The sequence below is a fragment of the Coregonus lavaretus genome (genome assembly GCF_964263955.1).
Source record: "Coregonus lavaretus genome assembly, chromosome: 31".
Taxonomy (NCBI): Eukaryota; Metazoa; Chordata; class Actinopteri; order Salmoniformes; family Salmonidae; genus Coregonus; species Coregonus lavaretus.
The window spans coordinates 9,298,342-9,317,212 of NC_140018.1; the positions used below are offsets into that span (position 1 = coordinate 9,298,342).

At 45.2% G+C, this 18,871-nt stretch overlaps 1 protein-coding gene across 1 annotated transcript in view; it reads right to left on the bottom strand.

Moving 5' to 3' along the window:
* The window catches only part of LOC311106759 (serine/threonine-protein kinase MRCK alpha-like), a 100,219-nt gene that overhangs the window by 11,802 nt on the left and 69,546 nt on the right, over positions 1–18,871 (bottom strand). Inside the window, exons 16-33 of the mRNA XM_084149153.1 lie at positions 18,720–18,871; positions 18,379–18,470; positions 17,735–17,811; positions 9,925–10,035; positions 9,741–9,824; positions 9,401–9,506; positions 8,979–9,115; positions 8,487–8,626; positions 8,277–8,358; positions 7,879–8,098; positions 7,549–7,611; positions 6,916–7,169; positions 6,325–6,664; positions 4,056–4,153; positions 3,872–3,956; positions 3,523–3,646; positions 3,118–3,235; positions 947–1,067 (exon numbers count right to left, since the gene is read on the bottom strand). Of these exons, the coding sequence (XP_084005279.1) occupies positions 947–1,067; positions 3,118–3,235; positions 3,523–3,646; positions 3,872–3,956; positions 4,056–4,153; positions 6,325–6,664; positions 6,916–7,169; positions 7,549–7,611; positions 7,879–8,098; positions 8,277–8,358; positions 8,487–8,626; positions 8,979–9,115; positions 9,401–9,506; positions 9,741–9,824; positions 9,925–10,035; positions 17,735–17,811; positions 18,379–18,470; positions 18,720–18,871 (2,404 nt within the window). The remainder of the gene's footprint in view (positions 1–946; positions 1,068–3,117; positions 3,236–3,522; positions 3,647–3,871; positions 3,957–4,055; positions 4,154–6,324; positions 6,665–6,915; positions 7,170–7,548; positions 7,612–7,878; positions 8,099–8,276; positions 8,359–8,486; positions 8,627–8,978; positions 9,116–9,400; positions 9,507–9,740; positions 9,825–9,924; positions 10,036–17,734; positions 17,812–18,378; positions 18,471–18,719) is intronic.

The following is an 18,871-nucleotide window of genomic DNA, read 5'->3' on the forward strand; positions in this document are numbered from 1 at the left end:
GAGGGACGGGGAGAGAGTGACGGGGAGAGAGAGAGTGACGGAGAGAGAGAGGGACGGAGAGAGAAAGGGACGGAGAGAGAGAGGGACGGAGAGAGAGAGGGACGGAGAAGGGGAGAGAGAGGGACGGAGAGAGAGAGGGACAGAGAAGGGGAGAGAGAGGGACGGAGAGAGAGGGGAACGGAGAGAGAGAGGGACGGAGAGAGAGAGGGGCGGGGAGAGAGAGGGGCGGGGAGAGAGAGGGGCGGGGAGAGAGGGATGGAGAGAGGGACGGAGAAGGGGAGAGAGGGACGGAGAGAGAGAGGACGGAGAGAGAGGGACGGGGAGAGAGAGGGACGGAGACGGGGAGAGAGAGGGACGGAGAAGGGGAGAGAGAGGGACGGAGAAGGGGAGAGAGAGGGACGGAGAAGGGGAGAGAGAGGGACGGAGAAGGGGAGCGAGAGGGACGGAGAGAGAGTGGGACGGAGACGGGGAGAGAGAGGGACGGAGAAGGGGAGAGAGAGGGACGGAGAAGGGGAGAGAGAGGGACGGAGAAGGGGAGAGAGAGGGACGGGGAGAGAGTGGGACGGGGAGAGAGAGGGACGGGGAGAGAGAGGGATGGGGAGAGAGAGGGGGAGGAAGAGAGAGGGACAGAGAAGGTGAGAGGGGGAGGTAGGGAGAGGGGGAGGTAGGGAGAGGGGGAGGTAGGGAGAGGGACAGAGAAGGGGAGGTAGGGAGAAGGGAGGGTAGGGAGAGGGGGAGGTAGGAAGGGAAGAGAGAACAATTTGTATCAGGCAATACAAATGCATTTAAATCTACCTTCCATTTTTCACTAGTAACAAGCACTTCCATTTCTCTACCCAGGCCTATATTTACAATGGTTTTTTAATCCCCCATTTTATTGATACATTTTATTATACAATATTTCTTTATTTATCAAGCCTAGTGTGTTCGGTAGTGTGGTACTTACGGATGCCCAGTCCACTGCTGGCGCTCATGGAGCGTCCCGGCTCGGCTCTGTTCTTGGTGATGGAGGGGATGGAGACGGAGCCACTGAAGCCTGCACCACGACTCTCCTGAACACGCACGTTCTGCATTAAGACAGGTCAGCGGCCAGGAGAGGACAGAGACAGACCGGGAAGGATGAGGACAGAGACAGACACACAGAAGATACACGTATATGGATTATGGAGATGAGATGAAAACACAAAGATAGACAGAAACGTTAGTGAATACACACATTCACATAATGATACTAATAACACATACAGTGGGGAAAAAAAGTATTTAGTCAGCCACCAATTGTGCAAGTTCTCCCACTTAAAAAGATGAGAGAGGCCTGTAATTTTCATCATAGGTACACGTCAACTATGACAGACAAAATGAGAAAAAAAATCCAGAAATTCACATTGGAGGATTTTTAATGAATTTATTTGCAAATTATGGTGGAAAATAAGTATTTGGTCAATAACAAAAGTTTTTCAATACTTTTGTTATATACCCATTTGTTGGCAATGACACAGGTCAAACGTTTTCTGTAAGTCTTCACAAGGTTTTCACACACTGTTGCTGGTATTTTGGCCCATTCCTCCATGCAGATCTCCTCTAGAGCAGTGATGTTTTGGGGCTGTCGCTGTTTTGGGGTTGAGATCTGGAGACTGGCTAGGCCACTCCAGGACCTTGAAATGCTTCTTACGAAGCCACTCCTTCGTTGCCCGGGCGGTGTGTTTGGGATCATTGTCATGCTGAAAGACCCAGCCACGTTTCATCTTCAATGCCCTTGCTGATGGAAGGAGGTTTTCACTCAAAATCTCACGATACATGGCCCCATTCATTCTTTACTTTACACGGATCAGTCGTCCTGGTCCCTTTGCAGAAAAACAGCCCCAAAGCATGATGTTTCCACCCCCATGCTTCACAGTAGGTATGGTGTTCTTTGGATGCAACTCAGCATTCTTTGTCCTCCAAACACGACGAGTTGAGTTTTTACCAAAAAGTTATATTTTGGTTTCATCTGACCATTTGACATTCTCCCAATCCTCTTCTGGATCATCCAAATGCACTCTAGCAAACTTCAGACGGGCCTGGACATGTACTGGCTTAAGCAGGGGGACACGTCTGGCACTGCAGGATTTGAGTCCCTGGCGGCGTAGTGTGTTACTGATGGTAGGCTTTGTTACTTTGGTCCCAGCTCTCTGCAGGTCATTCACTAGGTCCCCCCCGTGTGGTTCTGGGATTTTTGCTCACCGTTCTTGTGATCATTTTGACCCCACGGGGTGAGATCTTGCGTGGAGCCCCAGATCGAGGGAGATTATCAGTGGTCTTGTATGTCTTCCATTTCCTAATAATTGCTCCCACAGTTGATTTCTTCAAACCAAGCTGCTTACCTATTGCAGATTCAGTCTTCCCAGCCTGGTGCAGGTCTACAATTTTGTTTCTGGTGTCCTTTGACAGCTCTTTGGTCTTGGCCATAGTGGAGTTTGGAGTGTGACTGTTTGAGGTTGTGGACAGGTGTCTTTTATACTGATAACAAGTTCAAACAGGTGCCATTAATACAGGTAACAAGTGGAGGACAGAGGAGCCTCTTAAAGAAGAAGTTAGAGGTCTGTGAGAGCCAGAAATCTTGCTTGTTTGTAGGTGACCAAATACTTATTTTCCACCATAATTTGCAAATAAATTAATTTAAAATCCTACAATGTGATTTTCTGGATTTTTTTCTCTCAATTTGTCTGTCATAGTTGACGTGTACCTATGATGAAATTACAGGCCTCTCTCATCTTTTTAAGTGGGAGAACTTGCACAATTGGTGGCTGACTAAATACTTTTTTTCCCCACTGTATGCATACTACAATTTATATAGACATGATGACCACACATATGCACATGCGTAAACACAGTGACATTAAATCACAAACGACAACAAACACAAACATTCACATGTACAAACACAGACGAAGGAGGAACAACTACCGAGCAGAAATCTATGGACACACTGTAGTATTCTGTCTTTCCTGAGGATCTGTTATAGACTAAAGCAGACTGATATAGACTGTAGTGGTCCGTCTTACCATGGGCAGGTTTTTCCTGAGGATCTAGTATAGACTAAAGCAGACTGATATGGACTGTAGTGGTCTGTCTTACCATGGGCAGGTCTTTGAGAATCTGGATGCCGTCTCCAGGTCCCATGTGGGCCACGTGGTTGAAGTTGGTGGGGTTGGATATCAGCTTGTTCCTCATCTCTGGGTCTCTCAGCATCTCCCTACACAGGGGATACACACACACACGGATCAGCTCACTGAATGCCCCTGTGGAGAGTGAAGGAGAAGCGTCTATAGTGTGTACCATGCAGTGTTGTGTACCATGCAGTGTGTACCATGCAGTGTTGTGTACCATGCAGTGTGTGCAATGCAGTGTTGTGTACCATGCAGTGTGTGCAATGCAGTGTTGTGTACCATGCAGTGTGTACCACGCAGTATTGTGTACCATGCAGTGTTGTGTACCATGCAGTGTTGTGTACCATGCAGTGTTGTGTACAATGTAGTGTACCTCCTCTGCTGCATCCTCTCCTCCTCAGGGACTCTGAAGGAGAAGTGTCTCTTGTTGTTCATGTTGCGAACCATCTGCTTCCTGCTGTTGTCAGACGTCTCAGGAACCACCAACTCGTCACCCTCTGGAATATTAACAACATGGCCGCCGTCGTCAACAGCAGCAATATGGCCCATTTTTTCCCCCCATTGTTTTTCAATCTCTTTTTTTTCTTCTTTTTTTTAACGACAATCCTATTGTGGAATAGAATGAGAATTACACTCAGTCAGTGGTAGTAATAATAATCACTGAGATGTGCACCTCTCCTAACTGACCTGCAGTCTAGAGGCCTATCCTACGTGTCACTGACCTGCCGTCTTGTTTCTGAAGTAAATAAGTCTCACTGTCTCCAGACCCAGGAGGTTCAGGGATCCATCAGGGTTCAGAGGTCGCACCTTCAGGAAGGCAACGGGGTCAAAGGTTAAACCTACCATGCACACACATAACAATTCGACTAACGGCCCTCCGTTACATCTGCAGTCCTATACTCTCACCTTCTTCAATGGGATGGTCTGAATCCACTCCATGGTGTTGACATCAAAAACATCCACAGCATTCTCACTGTACACTGACAGGTAGGGGGCGTTGTAACCTAGTGAGGAGAAAGGAGGACAACATCAGCTTCAGGCTTAAAGCTACATTCTGGGATTAGTTTTTCAGCAAAACGGCAGCCCCCGGAATGCTTTGGGATGGGGCTAGGGAAATGTAACCCCTCACAAATTCTCAGACAGCCGCTCTAGAAGCAAGGACTGACAGTCCATGACATCCACACGATAGTTTTCAACATATTCAGAAGCAATATACACTACCGTTCAAAAAAGTTTGGGGTCACTTAGAAATGTCCTTGTTTTCCATGAAAACATACATGAAATGAGTTTGAATAGGAAATATAGCAAAATGCATAGGAAATGTATTGTTGAGGTAATCTGAAAAGATTTCACCCCATGCTTCCTGAAGCACCTCCCACAAGTTAGATTGGCTTGATGGGCACTTCTTACGTACCATACGGTCAAGCTGCTCCCACAACAGCTCAATAGGGTTGAGATCCGGTGACTGTGCTGGCCACTCCATTATAGACAGAATACCAGCTGACTGCTTCTTCCCTAAATAGTTATTGCGTAGTTTGGAGCTGTGCTTTGGGTCATTGTCCTGTTGTAGGAGGAAATTGGCTCCAATCAAGCGCCGTCCACAGGGTATGGCATGGCGTTGCAAAATGGAGTGAGAGCCTTCCTTCTTCAAGATCCCTTTTACCCTGTACAAATCTCCCACTTTACCACCACCAAACACCCCCAGACCATCACATTGCCTCCACCATGCTTGACAGATGGCATCAAGCACTCCTCCAGCATCTTTTCATTTGTTCTTCTTTGTGATCCGAACACCTCAATCTTCAATTAGTCTGTCCTTAACACTTTTTTCCAATCTTCCTCTGTCCAGTGTCTGTGTTCTTTTGCCCATCTTAATATTTTATTTTTATTGGCCAGTCTGAGATATGGCTTTTTATTTGTAACTCTGCCTAGGAGGTCAGCATGCCGGAGTCACTGTTGACGTTGAGACTGTTGTTTTGCGGGTACTATTTAATGAAGCTGCCAGCTGAGGACCTGTGAGGCGTCTGTTTCTCAAACTAGACACTAATGTATTTGTCCTCTTGCTCAGTTGTGCACCGGAGCCTCCCACTCCTCTTTCTATTCTGGTTAGAGACAGTTTGCGCTGTTCTGTGAAGGGAGTAGTACACAGCGTTGTACGAGATCTTCAGTTTCCTGGCAATTTCTCGCATGGAATAGCCTTCATTTCTCAGAACAAGAATAGACTGACGAGTTTCAGAAGAAAGTTCTTTGTTTCTGGCCATTTTGATTCTGTAATCAAACCCACAATTGCTGATGCTCCAGATACTAGTCTCAATAAGGCCAGTTTTATTGCTTCAGCTGTGCTAACATAATTACAAAAGTGTTTTCTAATGATCAATTAGCCTTTTAAAAATGATAAACTTGGATTAGCAAACACAACGTGCCATTGGAACATAGGACTGATGGTTGCTGATAATGGGCCTCTGTATGCCTATGTAGATATGCCATTAAAAATCAGCTACAATAGCCATTTCCAACATTAACAATGTCTACACTGTATTTCTGATCAATTTGATGTTCTTTTAATGGACAAAAAAAATGCTTTTCTTTAGAAAACAAGGACATTTCTAAGTGACCCCAAACTTTTGAATGGTAGTGTACATTGTTAGATTTTGTTCCTGTTGTTTGTAAACAGTGGGGAAATTAAACCTTATATAAAATACTTGGTTTATGAAAAGGTTAAAGGCCAACTTCACCTCTTTTCAACCTCATTGTCATTATCTCCAGCACAATACCAGTGTCAACATGTGAAAACGGCACATTTGTAAGTTTTGTAGAAAAAAATATATAGCAAAAAAGTTATACTCGATGACATCATCAAAAGTTTAAACATTTTAAAAAGTGATTTTCAAACACTATGAAATGCGCGGTGACGTGGGGAGCAAGAAAATACCCTCCCTTGTGCTAGAAACTCGTTGCAAGTTTTGAAAATCACTGTTTTTTACTTTTAATCCTACCCTGTGATGTCACAGAGAAGCATTTTTTCAGGACCTTTCTTCTGATCTGTTTAACCACAGATCATAGAAATACACTGTTTCACACATGTAGACACTGGTATTGTCCTGGAGATGATGGATCTGAGGTTGAAAAGTGGCAGAATTAGCCTTTAAGGCTGTTGTGCTGGTTCAGAACTCACAGGCGGAGTTGGGAATGGCGGGCCACATCAGCTCCTGCTGGCGCGAGCGGCGGCCCTGCGAGTCCACGTAGACCCCTATGGCTGAGAAGCAGAGCAGCAGCTCCTTGGAGGAGATCTCCACGGCACACAGCGCGTCCAGGGCCTGCTGGGAGATGAAGGCCAGGGTGTGGTCCTCGGGGTGCAGCAGGCTGACCGGGACACAGTCCCCATGGACGCTGTAGCGTGTGAAGCCAGCCTGGTAGCCCACACACAGCCGCTCGCTCAGGAGACCCATCCACTGGACGGGACCTGGGGTTTGGAGCTCCCGCAGCCGGCGGTGGCGCACCTTGCTCTTGTTCACCTGGGAGATATAGAACCATCATGTTGTTATATTGTGAGTTCATTCTTTAATATTTGTAGGCTTAATCGACCCTTCATAATCCCATAAATAGAGCCTATATAGTTGCTTAAAATATATTTGATAAGCAAAGTTATATTACATAATTTGTAACATACTTAAGAGCGACAACATAGAAAAACGGCTGGTAAAAGTGCTTAACAAACAAAGTCCCACCAACCCCATCCCTTCTGCTACCACCTCCCACCACCCACCTCGTAACAGATGACCTGTCTCTTCATGGCCACACACAGACAAGTGAGGGAGTTGTTTCGGACAGAGCCGGACACCAGCGCCGTGCAGCCCTTGGTCTCGGCCAGCTTATAGGAGTCCATCTCCCGTCCGTCCAGCGCGGCCATGGGGAAAAGACGGACGTGACGGTTACGGCCGGAGATGACCGCTAGGAGCTGCTCCTGGGGGACCAGGTCAATGTGGTGGACTTTCTTATTGTCCCCAACACGGATGATCTCTGTTAGGTCAGGAGGGGAGAGAGGAGGAGGAGAGAGAGGAGGGGAGGGGAGAGGAGGGGAGAGAGGAGGGGAGGGGAAGTAGAGGAGGAGGGGAGAGAGGAGGGGAGAGAGGGAAAGTAGAGGAGGAGGAGGAGAGAGAGGGGGGGAGAGGAGGGGGAGAGAGAGTTGTCAAAAAAACTCCACTGTGATCGCCAACATGTGGTGAGAATTCAACTGCATAATGGGAAAAGTGCATCACCATCTCCAGGTGGGTACTAAAGTCTCACCATCTCCAGGTGGGTACTAAAGTCTCACCATCTCCAGGTGGGTGCTGGAGTCTTACCATCTCCAGGTGGGTGCTGGAGTCTTACCATCTCCAGGCGGGTGCTAAAGTCTTACCATCTTTGGTGACATGGATGACAAAAAGGCCTTCCTCGTTGCCCAGGGCAACACGCTCGTGATCTGAAGAAAAAACAACAAGAGTAGGTTTGATTCAGAGTCTACTGCAGGGCTAGGTATCGAGGTGCATAAAGTCTGTCCCCATCTGTTCTGCAGTAGAGAGGTCATTAGAACCCTGGTAATGACAGAGGGAGACTGCAGCAGAACATGTAATGGCTGTATACAACAAACTAAAGTCAGATACAGAGTTTGGTTCATGTTCCTATATTTACTTCCTTACTACATGGCCAAAATAAAGAGGCTGTGTGTGTGTGTGTGTCCTCCACCTACCTATAATAGCGGCGGACTGCGTGGTCTTGATGAGCGGTAGCGTGCTGTCGTAAGCCTCTTTGGGCACGTAGACGAAACGCTCCTTCAGCTTGTTCTTCTTGAGGATGCGGTGCAGCTCGCTGACAAGCCCCACCCACTTGTTCCTCTCATGGTCGCTGTCGGCCAGGATCAGGATGGAAGGCTTGTGACTGGAGGAGGGGGAGAGCTGGGACGCCGTCACCTGGAGGGGTTAGAGGTCAGAGGAGACAACTTTCAGAACGGCCTCCCCACAACAAAAGCAGAAGTACTGTTAAAAGCTGAGAAATCTGAAGACTGTGGAACAGGTGGGGGAGTAATCACTGAGTAAACGTATGAATGTATAAATGCATTTATTCAAAAATCATGAATAAAAGGCTTACCCTGAATATACATGGGATGTCCTTGCGACTGGCATGAATGACATCTGACGCCAGAACAGAACTGACTGAAAACTCCTCATCCCTGGAAAACAAAGAAGGAGAGAGAGTGAACTAAAGAACTAAACCCAGAGGTAATTCTGATAAGCAGCCATTGCTTTCTCCCATCTATGGGAGTTGTAGTTCAGACAGAGCTCAGGTTGTAGTCCTTACCTCATGTCTATGACCTGACTGACGACCACACTGGGCGTTGTGGTCTTGCCCTCTCCCAGCTCGTACAGGAAGAGCTTGAAGTCACACACCACGGCCACCGCCCGCTGCCAACCCTTCTTCACCCCTGTGGGCTTGGGCACCTGGGAACACACACAGGGACAGACACACACTTCAGTCTCCCACATAGACCCAACCTAGTATGGCCAGTGGTGAAAAACCCTTGTATTTGGGAGCTATTGGTTGTGCAGGGTTTTGTTCCAGCCCAGTACTACAGACAGAGACATATTTTATTATACACACACCATTAACAGGCAAACCTCACAAACACACACAGGTCAGCCTCTGGAGATAGAGAGGCTATACATAGAAGGTAAAATATACGTTTTTAAATGTGCACTTTAATTCACAGGTAGGGACTTATTCCAGCAGGAAATGTCAACCCAAAGTTTTTAAAAGAGCTCATAAACAAACAATCTTCTGTGTCATACGTACTCTGACGTGTCCCTCGTAGGCAGTGCCGATGCCCCTCTGAGGGTCGATGCCCAGCGGCCCCCTGGTCTGGTCATGTGGCACGGGGCACACCGCTGGAGCCTTGTCAGCACACGTCACGTGGCATGAGAAGTTACACACTACAGGACCAGACAGGAGAGAATGAGTGGGTTATATCCATTATAGCCACGTCACGCATCAAAAGAGAATGTACCGACACCTCAGTCTAGTCCCGCTTCCTGCTTCCATCCTGCCTTCTTCTCCTCCTTCCGTTTCAGTTTCCCTCACTCCCTTTTCTCAAATCCCAGTCTCCCTCCCTTTCTCCCCCGCTCTCCTCATTCTCCCATCTGTCTTCCTCCCTCTCTCCTCCTCCTCCCCCTTTTATCCACTCTCCCTTTCTCTCCCCCTCTCTCCTCTTCTCCTACCTTCACAGGTGCAGCCCTGGCGGATGAGTCCCACCATCAGAGAGGTGCACTGGTTACACTTGGTGGGAGCACTGAAGGACTTCACCACAAACTGGTGGGCTTTGGGCTGCATGGGACAAACAGGGGAGAACAGAGGGCCGGTCAAAACACATAGGACAAATACAGAAAGGACACGCACACACACATTAAAAAGTGACATTTTATTTAAATACAGCAACGGTAAGCATTTTAATCTTAGCCTGGTCTTCGTCGGGTCCATGGGATTGACATTACAAAGTATTGACTGTGGTTAAAACAGTAGAAGGGTATTTGGGAAGTCTAGAAGGATGTCAGGTCTTACCTTGGGTGATGAGCGGCCGATACTACCATAGCCTCCTGATCGCATGGTGGAGGTCTGGACTGTGCGTGGGGGGTGGTCTATCAACTGGAGGGAGGGAAAAGACAAATATTTGAGTACAGCACAATATATACCTATTTAATCTATGGCCGGGAAACCAGCGTAGTGGTCAAAGTTCAGGGTTCACCTCAATGGGCTCCACGTCGCTGGCCATGGAGGGCGACCGTGAGCGAGACTTCTTGGAGTCCTCGTCCCTGGATGGGGTGTTGGAGGGAGTGAAGTTATCCACCGAGTCCACCTGGGGGGGAGCAAGAGAGAGAGAGAGAGAGCAAGGTAGAAAGAAAGAAGTGTTGCTGGACATAGAAGAAATGGTGTTCGGGAGTTGGTAGAAAGTAAGGAAACCAAGAGAGACCAAAAAGCACCATCCATGCTTAGAGGGAAAAGCAAGAAATCCATTGAACCAGGTAGATGCACAATATTATAAAGGTAAATGGGGATTGTGGTCATACATTTTACATTTACATTTTAGTCAATTAGCAGACGCTCTTATCCAGAGCGACTTACAGTAGTGAGTTCATACATTTTCATACTTTTTTCATACTGGTCCCCTGTGGGAATCGAACTCACAACCCTGGCGTTGCAAGCGCCATGCTCTCAAAACTGAGACACACGTAGTAGATATAGGACTGACCATCCCATTGGTCAATTGTCATTAGGAAGCCTAGAGGTTGGACCACAAACCCATGAACCATGCATATGACAAGAGCGGTACACATAACCTTTTGACCATGCTGACTGTACCACCAGAGAGAACAGCACCACCATAAACCATGCTTTTGGTTTGGGGAAATCCACAAAGCCACTTGGAGGACAACAACATATAGGCTAGGTTACTGTAGCTTACTGGAGGACTACAGTGCAGGCCATACACCATGCCTTAGAAACTAAGAAACACACAGTAACAGACCCCTTACAAGGAAGCATTTGATAGAACTTATTTGAAAGTCCGAGGTTGCTTTTTCCCATGCACACAGACAATGTATTCCCATTCATGCAACAGACAGGATTGAGATTCAGAGGGTGATTGGGCACAGACAAAATAACAAGCACAGAACTGCTGCTTAGCTTACACGTCTGCCTTTGCTAGTTGGCCCAACGGATGGAGAGCGCTTCAGTGGGGGGGGGGGGGGAGAGAGACAGAGAGGGGGATGGAGAAATGGAGAGATGTAAACATTGAGAAGTCTGAAGTGGCTCTTAAATAGGACACATAAAAAGGAATGATAGCCTATCTATCTGTTGAAGATGTCCTTTCCACATTGCACTGAAGGTCACTGCCTGGATTGGGTCATCTCTGTCAACGTCCCAAATGGCACCCTATTCCCTACATAGTGCACTATTTTTCACCAGAGCCCCTGGTCAAAGGGAATAGGGTGCCATTTGGGATGCAGCCTCTAGGCCTAATAGGGGAACTCGTGATAGTACTACTGTGTGGAAGGGAAGCTCATTACAGGGTATTAAACAGATGTATGTTCTGTAGTGTCTGGACTCAAAGCCAAGTATGACTTTAAAGAATGTCTGTATAGTGAATGGCTACATGGAACTCTATTCCACATCAAGCAACTCACGCAAGCAGTAAAATCAGATTTAGAAAAACACAAAAATACACCTTATGGAACAGCGAGGACTGTGAAGAGTCACACACACAGGTACAAACACACATAACATACACACTATCCACACACGTACACCTGGATGGCGTTTTGTAGTAGAGTAGTAGCCTGAGGGCACACACTTCATCAATTGTGAAATCTGTTGTAAAATGTATTTTAATGTTTAAAAATTGTATTATAATGTATATTACTGCCTTAATTTTAGCTGGACCCCAGGAAAAGTAGCTGCTGCCTTGGCAGGAACTAATGGGGATCCTTAATAAATACAAATACAAAATGGAAGGAATCCTCTCAATCGACAAACATTATTTTAAAGTGGAACTGACAGCATTTGAGCAACATGAAATGTTATTAAAATCTGTTCATATACAGCGCCTTCAGAAAGTATTAACACCCTTTTACTTCTTCCACATTTTGTTGTGTTACAGCCTGAATTCAAAATGGAAACACAATTAGGGCTGTGGCGGTCATGACATTTTGTCCGCCGGTTATCGTCATGCAAAAGACTGCCGGTTATCGTCATGCAAAAGACTGCCGGTTATCGTCATGCAAAAGACTGCCGGTTATCGTCATGCAAAAGACTGCCGGTTATCGTCATGCAAAAGACTGCCGGTTATCGTCATGCAAAAGACTGCCGGTTATCGTCATGCAAAAGACTGCCGGTTATTGTCATGCAAAAGACTGCCGGTTATCGTCATGCAAAAGACTGCCGGTTATCGTCATGCAAAAGACTGCCGGTTATCGTCATGCAAAAGACTGCCGGTTATCGTCATGCAAAAGACTGCCGGTTATCGTCATGCAAAAGACTGCCGGTTATCGTCATGCAAAAGACTGCCGGTTATTGTCATGCAAAAGACTGCCGGTTATCGTCATGCAAAAGACTGCCGGTTATCGTCATGCAAAAGACTGCCGGTTATCGTCATGCAAAAGACTGCCGGTTATCGTCATGCAAAAGACTGCCGGTTATCGTCATGCAAAAGACTGCCGGTTATCGTCATGCAAAAGACTGCCGGTTATCGTCATGCAAAAGACTGCCGGTTATCGTCATGCAAAAGACTGCCGGTTATCGTCATGCAAAAGACTGCCGGTTATCGTCATGCAAAAGACTGCCGGTTATCGTCATGCAAAAGACTGCCGGTTATCGTCATGCAAAAGACTGCCGGTTATCGTCATGCAAAAGACTGCCGGTTATCGTCATGCAAAAGACTGCCGGTTATCGTCATGCAAAAGACTGCCGGTTATCGTCATGCAAAAGACTGCCGGTTATCGTCATGCAAAAGACTGCCGGTTATCGTCATGCAAAAGACTGCCGGTTATCGTCATGCAAAAGACTGCCGGTTATCGTCATGCAAAAGACTGCCGGTTATCGTCATGCAAAAGACTGCCGGTTATCGTCATGCAAAAGACTGCCGGTTATCGTCATGCAAAAGACTGCCGGTTATCGTCATGCAAAAGACTGCCGGTTATCGTCATGCAAAAGACTGCCGGTTATCGTCATGCAAAAGACTGCCGGTGTCACAGTAATTGACTGTTAACATAAACACGTTTAGTATCTCCAGGCCTCCAAGCTGCATACAAGCCGCTGATGCCGCCTTTGTAACACCACATTTTATTTTATATAAATCAATTGAATATACTCTATTACAATAAATCCATTATATATTTTAGTCCATTTTAAATAAACATTATGATATGAAGAAAATGTATTTCTGAAGAACAGCATACGAGTTGGCCTACTGTATGTTAGCTGGCTATGCTCCATGCCATAGGCTGTAGGCTTGTTCATTTAGCTGACAAGATATGCTTTTAAGTCCCATGCCATTATTTTATATTATATGATTTTATAGAAAGAATAATATAATCGAATTTAGCTGAATAAAATAGAAAGGATATCTTTCCCATTCCGTTCTCTCCCAGACTAGTGGATAGAAATATTGGAGTGTAACATAAAGGTAACCAGTCCATCCAGTATGCATAATAATCGAGTCCACACTCAAAGGCGATTACTCAAATTAGTTTTATTTTGGAGTACAGGCTAGACCAATTATGTACCAAAGATATCTTAAATAAGTTTTGTTTTATGTTTTTCTGCAATGCCTAATATGCGGTAGGCTATTGTATAATGGCACAATCATAATACAGTTTTTTTTGGGGGGGGGGGCTTGGGCTCATAAGCCTGTGCATAATATGCATATGGTGTTTTGAATTAATCATCACCTTAGAAAGCGCTGTCCATTTGGTTGTGTTAGGCTTTGAAACAACATCCACAACGACCATGTTTTACACTCAGTTTCAACCTGTTGTTGAACTTCTTTCTTCAAATTGATAATCACATTGAGGTGAGTTTTAAAAGCAGGATACTGTTTTGATGATAAGTGTTTGATGAGATTTTCGATTGCATTTGCATTGATGTCAGTGGTTAGCGGGACAATACAGCCCTGAGTCCCAGGCCATTAGGACCTGATGGTTGTTAGTAAGCTGCGTAATACTGAAGCATGTCCTGAGTGCATAACCGGAGATTACCGTGACTCAAAGGTCACATGGAATTTTACTGCGGTCATGGCTGCCGGTGTGGCGGTAATACAGTCACCGCAACAGCCCTACAGTCACCACAACAGCCCTACAGTCACCGCAACAGCCCTACAGTCACCGCAACAGCCCTACACACAATACCCCATAATGTCAAAGTGGAATTTTGTTTGCAGAACATTTTTGAAATTAATAAAACATTTAAAGCTGAAATGTCTTGAGTCAATAAGTATTCAACCTCTTTGTCATGGCAAGCCTAAATAAGTTCAGGAGTAAAAATGTGCTTAACAAATTGCATAATAAGTTGCATGGACTCATTCCGTGTTCAATAATAGTGGTTAACATGATTTTTTTATGACTACACCATCTCTGTACCCCACACATACAGTACAATTATCTGTAAGGTCCCTCAATCGAGTAGTGAATTTGAAGCACAGATTCAACCACAAAGACCAGGGTTCAATGCCTTGCAAAGAAGGTAGATGTGTGTAAAAAAAAAAGAAGAAAAAAAAAGCAGACGCTGAATATCCCTTTGAGCATGGTGAAGTTATTAACTAGGCTTTGGATGGTGTATCAATACACCCAGGGATTTTAACATGAGGCCAATGGTGATTTTAAAACAGTTACAGAGTTGAATGGTTGTGACGGAAACGGGATACAGCTATAAACACAGGCAAAATCTTAGAGGAAAATCTGGTTCAGTCTGCTTTCCAACAGACACTGGGAGACTAATTTACTTTTCAGCAGGACAATAACCTAAAACACAAGGCCAAATATACACCCGAGTTGCTTACCAAGACGACATTGAATGGCCTAGTGAAAGTTTGACTTAAATCTTGAAAATCTATGGCAAGACTTGAAAATGGCTGTCTAGCAATGATCCAGAATCAAAAATACTTGACAGAGCTTGAAGAATAAACAAAATAATAAAACGGGCTAATATTGTCCAATCCAGGTGTGGAAAGGTCTTAGAGACCTACCCAGAAAGACCCACAGCTGTAATCGCTTCTACAAATTATGGACTCCGGAGTGTGAATACTTATTTAAATAAAATATTTCTGTATTTCATTTTCAATACATTTGAAAAAATGTCTAAAAACATGTTTTCACTTTGTCATTATGGGGTATTGTGTGTAGTTGGGTTAGAATTTTTTTTTTAAAATCAATTTTGAATTCAGGCTGTAACACAACAAAATGTGAATACTTTTTGAAGGCACTGTACACCCCCAGGAAGGATATGAGGCCTTTTCTGACATGCAACCACTTAGATATGGTAATTTTATAGTTTTCATACTTTCATATAATGTTTGGGAATGACATGGAGTAAGGCATTTGTGAAATATCTACAGCAATATAGAGTGGGAAAGCAGCCGTGCGTTTGGACAATTAATAGACACTGCAGTAAATAAAACCTAACAAAAACATCTGTCTTGCCCAGGACCGGACTTTACACAGACCGGTGCGCAATAGTCAAATCAGAGCTACAGTAGGCCTATATGCAAATAAGCCATTTGTCACAAGGGCCTGTCATCATTCACTTTGACTGTGTGTTTACAGGCAGTAGCAACAGCGTCTGATCTTCAGGCAGCATTTGCCAAAAAGCCACAAAATACACCGGAATGGATTTCTGCAAATATGTAAATACCACGGGAGTTCTCTTACATTGATCAAACAACAATGAAAAGGTTGGCTCGCTCACCCTCAGTTGCCTATGCACATCAACCACAACAAGATCAACAACTAATGTTAGCCAGAGCGAGATAGCTAAAATCTAATGAGGAAACAGCAGATAAACCCTCTCAAACTTTTTCAGCTTGTAGTTGGCCGTCAAAATTGCACTGATAAACGATGGGGAATAGTAGCCGGCTCTCCCTTCTGCAGCTTGCCTGCCAATGCATGCTTGTCCCAACCCACTTTTTAATAATTGAATGGGAACTTGCCTGCCTCCCTGACCATTTGATCGATGCCAAATACAGTTGATTGACAACTAAGAGATATGCTAACTGTGGATAACAGTCATTCAAGTTCAGAATAGCTAGCTAGCAAAGTGAGTCACATTTCTTGCTAGCTAACCAAATGACACCTACAACTCTAGCTATAGCCACAGAAAAATATATGGGGGGGGAAAAGTCGGCCACTCACCCACTCGTCCAATGACATGTCATCCTCCCAGAAGCTAGCTAGCTAGCTAGCTAATGTTAGGCTGCATGTTTTAAGCTCGCTAAATAAATTGCTACAAAAATAGATAAGCTAGCCTATTAGCCATGTTATGACTGACTTGTGATTATTGCCCTTGCTAGTTTCATTGTATTGACATTCCCAGCCTTAGTTACATTAGTCAGTTTTTGTTTAAAATATTGAGTCATTAAAACCGAATCCCGAATGGCTGGAGGGAGCAAACAATGTACCAGGCCAGCTGTGATTTACAACCTGATAGCAATATTTGTTGGACTACCAAGAAATGTATTGGTGAATTACAGTACATTGATCATGCATTGAACTGCATCCATCTATTCTGCCAACTATGCCTCATATAAAGTTGGTTTTGTAGCATAAACTGGGAATTTGATATTTTTTTTACTGATATTATGATTGTGTGTTTGTTTCATATATGACATGATGTCAGTTCCACTTGAAGTCTTAGCTAAAAGCCAAGGAGCCCAAACTCTCACTCAATGGCTACGTCACAGTTATCCACCCTTTTTCTGAAGTGTGCATTTGCACACCTTCTCAAATTGATTTAACAAACGGTTGAAACTCCCTCGAGCCCAGGGCTCTCCAACCCTGTTCCTGGAGAGCTACCGTCCTGTAGGTTCACTACAACCCTAATCTAGCACACCTAATTCTAATAATTAGCTGGTTGATACAACTAGGGTTAGAGAGAACACCTACAGGAGGGTAGCTCTCCAGGAACAGGGTTGGAGAGAACACCTACAGGAGGGTAGCTCTCCAGGAACAGGGTTGGAGAGAACACCTACAGGAGGGTAGCTCTCCAGGAACAGGGTTGGAGAGAACACCTACAGGAGGGTAGCTCTCCAGGAACAGGGTTGGAGAGCCCTGCTCTAGCCAATTCTTATGCCAATCCTATGCTTTTAAATTCATGACACTTTGGGAGAAATGTGGAAAATCGAGACATAGCCAAAGACTGGGTAATGTTGATCTACTACTACATTCACAGAAGACTCATTGGCTAGTAGGCCCATCAACTCACACAGGACTAGCTATGAATCTCACAGACACGCACACAGACGAACACAGAGGGGTACGGTTCACGAACTCACACTGGATCAAATGACATCACCACTCTCTTTATGAGGCAACTAGTTAGCTTATAGTCTATCTACAGCCTATAGCTCCACAGACACACGTCGCCCACTGCCCAACAGAAAACAACTAGTTAGCTTATAGTCTATCTACAGTCTATGGCTCCACAGACACACGTCGCCCACTGCCCAACAGAAACTTACGTCTTCCCAAAACTCAATTAAAGAGGAAGAGGATGAGGAGAAAGAGTCCTGATGGAGCAGAACATGAAAACAAGGAGAGCCAAATAAAAACAAGATGTCAAATATTCATACAAATGAAAGAAACTAAATTAATAAAATAAAATGAATGTTCTGAACAAAATCAAATATTTTATTTTTTTTAAGTGAAGGAAGGAACACCCACTCACACACAAAAAAAGATAAAGGTTGATTAAAGAATTCCTCTCATCTTTAAATGGATCAGAGACAGTGGAATTGGGAACAGATTATTAAGAGACATTCTGTCTGTAAAGTCTGAAGGATGGTTACTTACATCGAACTGGTCCAGGGCTGAGGTGGGGGCGTTGAGGAAGGCCAGGAAAGAGTTCTGGGAGTCCTGGTGTTTCACACCTACACAAGACAACCACACCAGAGACAAACATCACATCAGCATGCTGTACTAGAAGAGGCTTTAGCACAGAGAAAGTGGAAAACTGTTGTGCTCTCCCAGCTTCGTACGTTGAAAGTTTCTTAGTTGGTCCAGTTATTCCATTGAAAAACAAAAAGGTTGGCACTCAAATAGAATACATGGTGTGGAGAGGAGTAACACAGGTCAGAGGTGATGGTGTGGAGAGGAGTAACACAGGTCAGAGGTGATGGTGTGGAGAGGAGTAACACAGGTCAGAGGTGATGGTGTGGAGAGGAGTAACACAGGTCAGAGGTGATGGTGTGGAGAGGAGTAACACAGGTCAGAGGTGATGGTGTGGAGAGGAGTAACACAGGTCAGAGGTGATGGTATGGAGAGGAGTAACACAGGTCAGAGGTGATGGTGTGGAGAGGAGTAACACAGGTCAGAGGTGATGGTATGGAGAGGAGTAACACAGGTCAGAGGTGATGGTATGGAGAGGAGTAACACAGGTCAGAGGTGATGGTATGGAGAGGAGTAACACAGGTCAGAGGTGATGGTTCCAGTCTCACCCCTGCGCAGGCGGAACTCCTCTGTATCCTTCTTCAGCCTCTCGATCTCAGCCAGCAGGTCCTGGTTCTTAGTCTCCGACTCCTGCAGTTTACTGAGGAGAGAGGAGGATGGAGGAACAAGAGAATGTCAACAATGTCAAATCAGATCATGCAAGCGTAATAGAGCAATGGTGGTTTAGGTGCACTTTCTTGACAGATTGCAATGTACTGCATTTTAATGTGCCTGGCATCCCCTGTTCCCTTTTGGAAAAATAAAGATTCAGTGTAGTCTCAGTGTAGTTCTTAGACTAAGTAAGAGTTTAAAAGTAGAAGTAACTAAGTAAGAGCAGCAGTGGATGTACCACTCAGTGGAGATGTTGGAGGCCTTGACTTTGTTCAGTTCGTCTTGGATGGTCTGTTTGGCTCTGATCTCAGCGTCCAGTGCAGACTGCAGCTCCAGACGGGCAGACATGTCCAGCTTAGCAAACCTCCGCACCTTCCACGGCATGTCCTG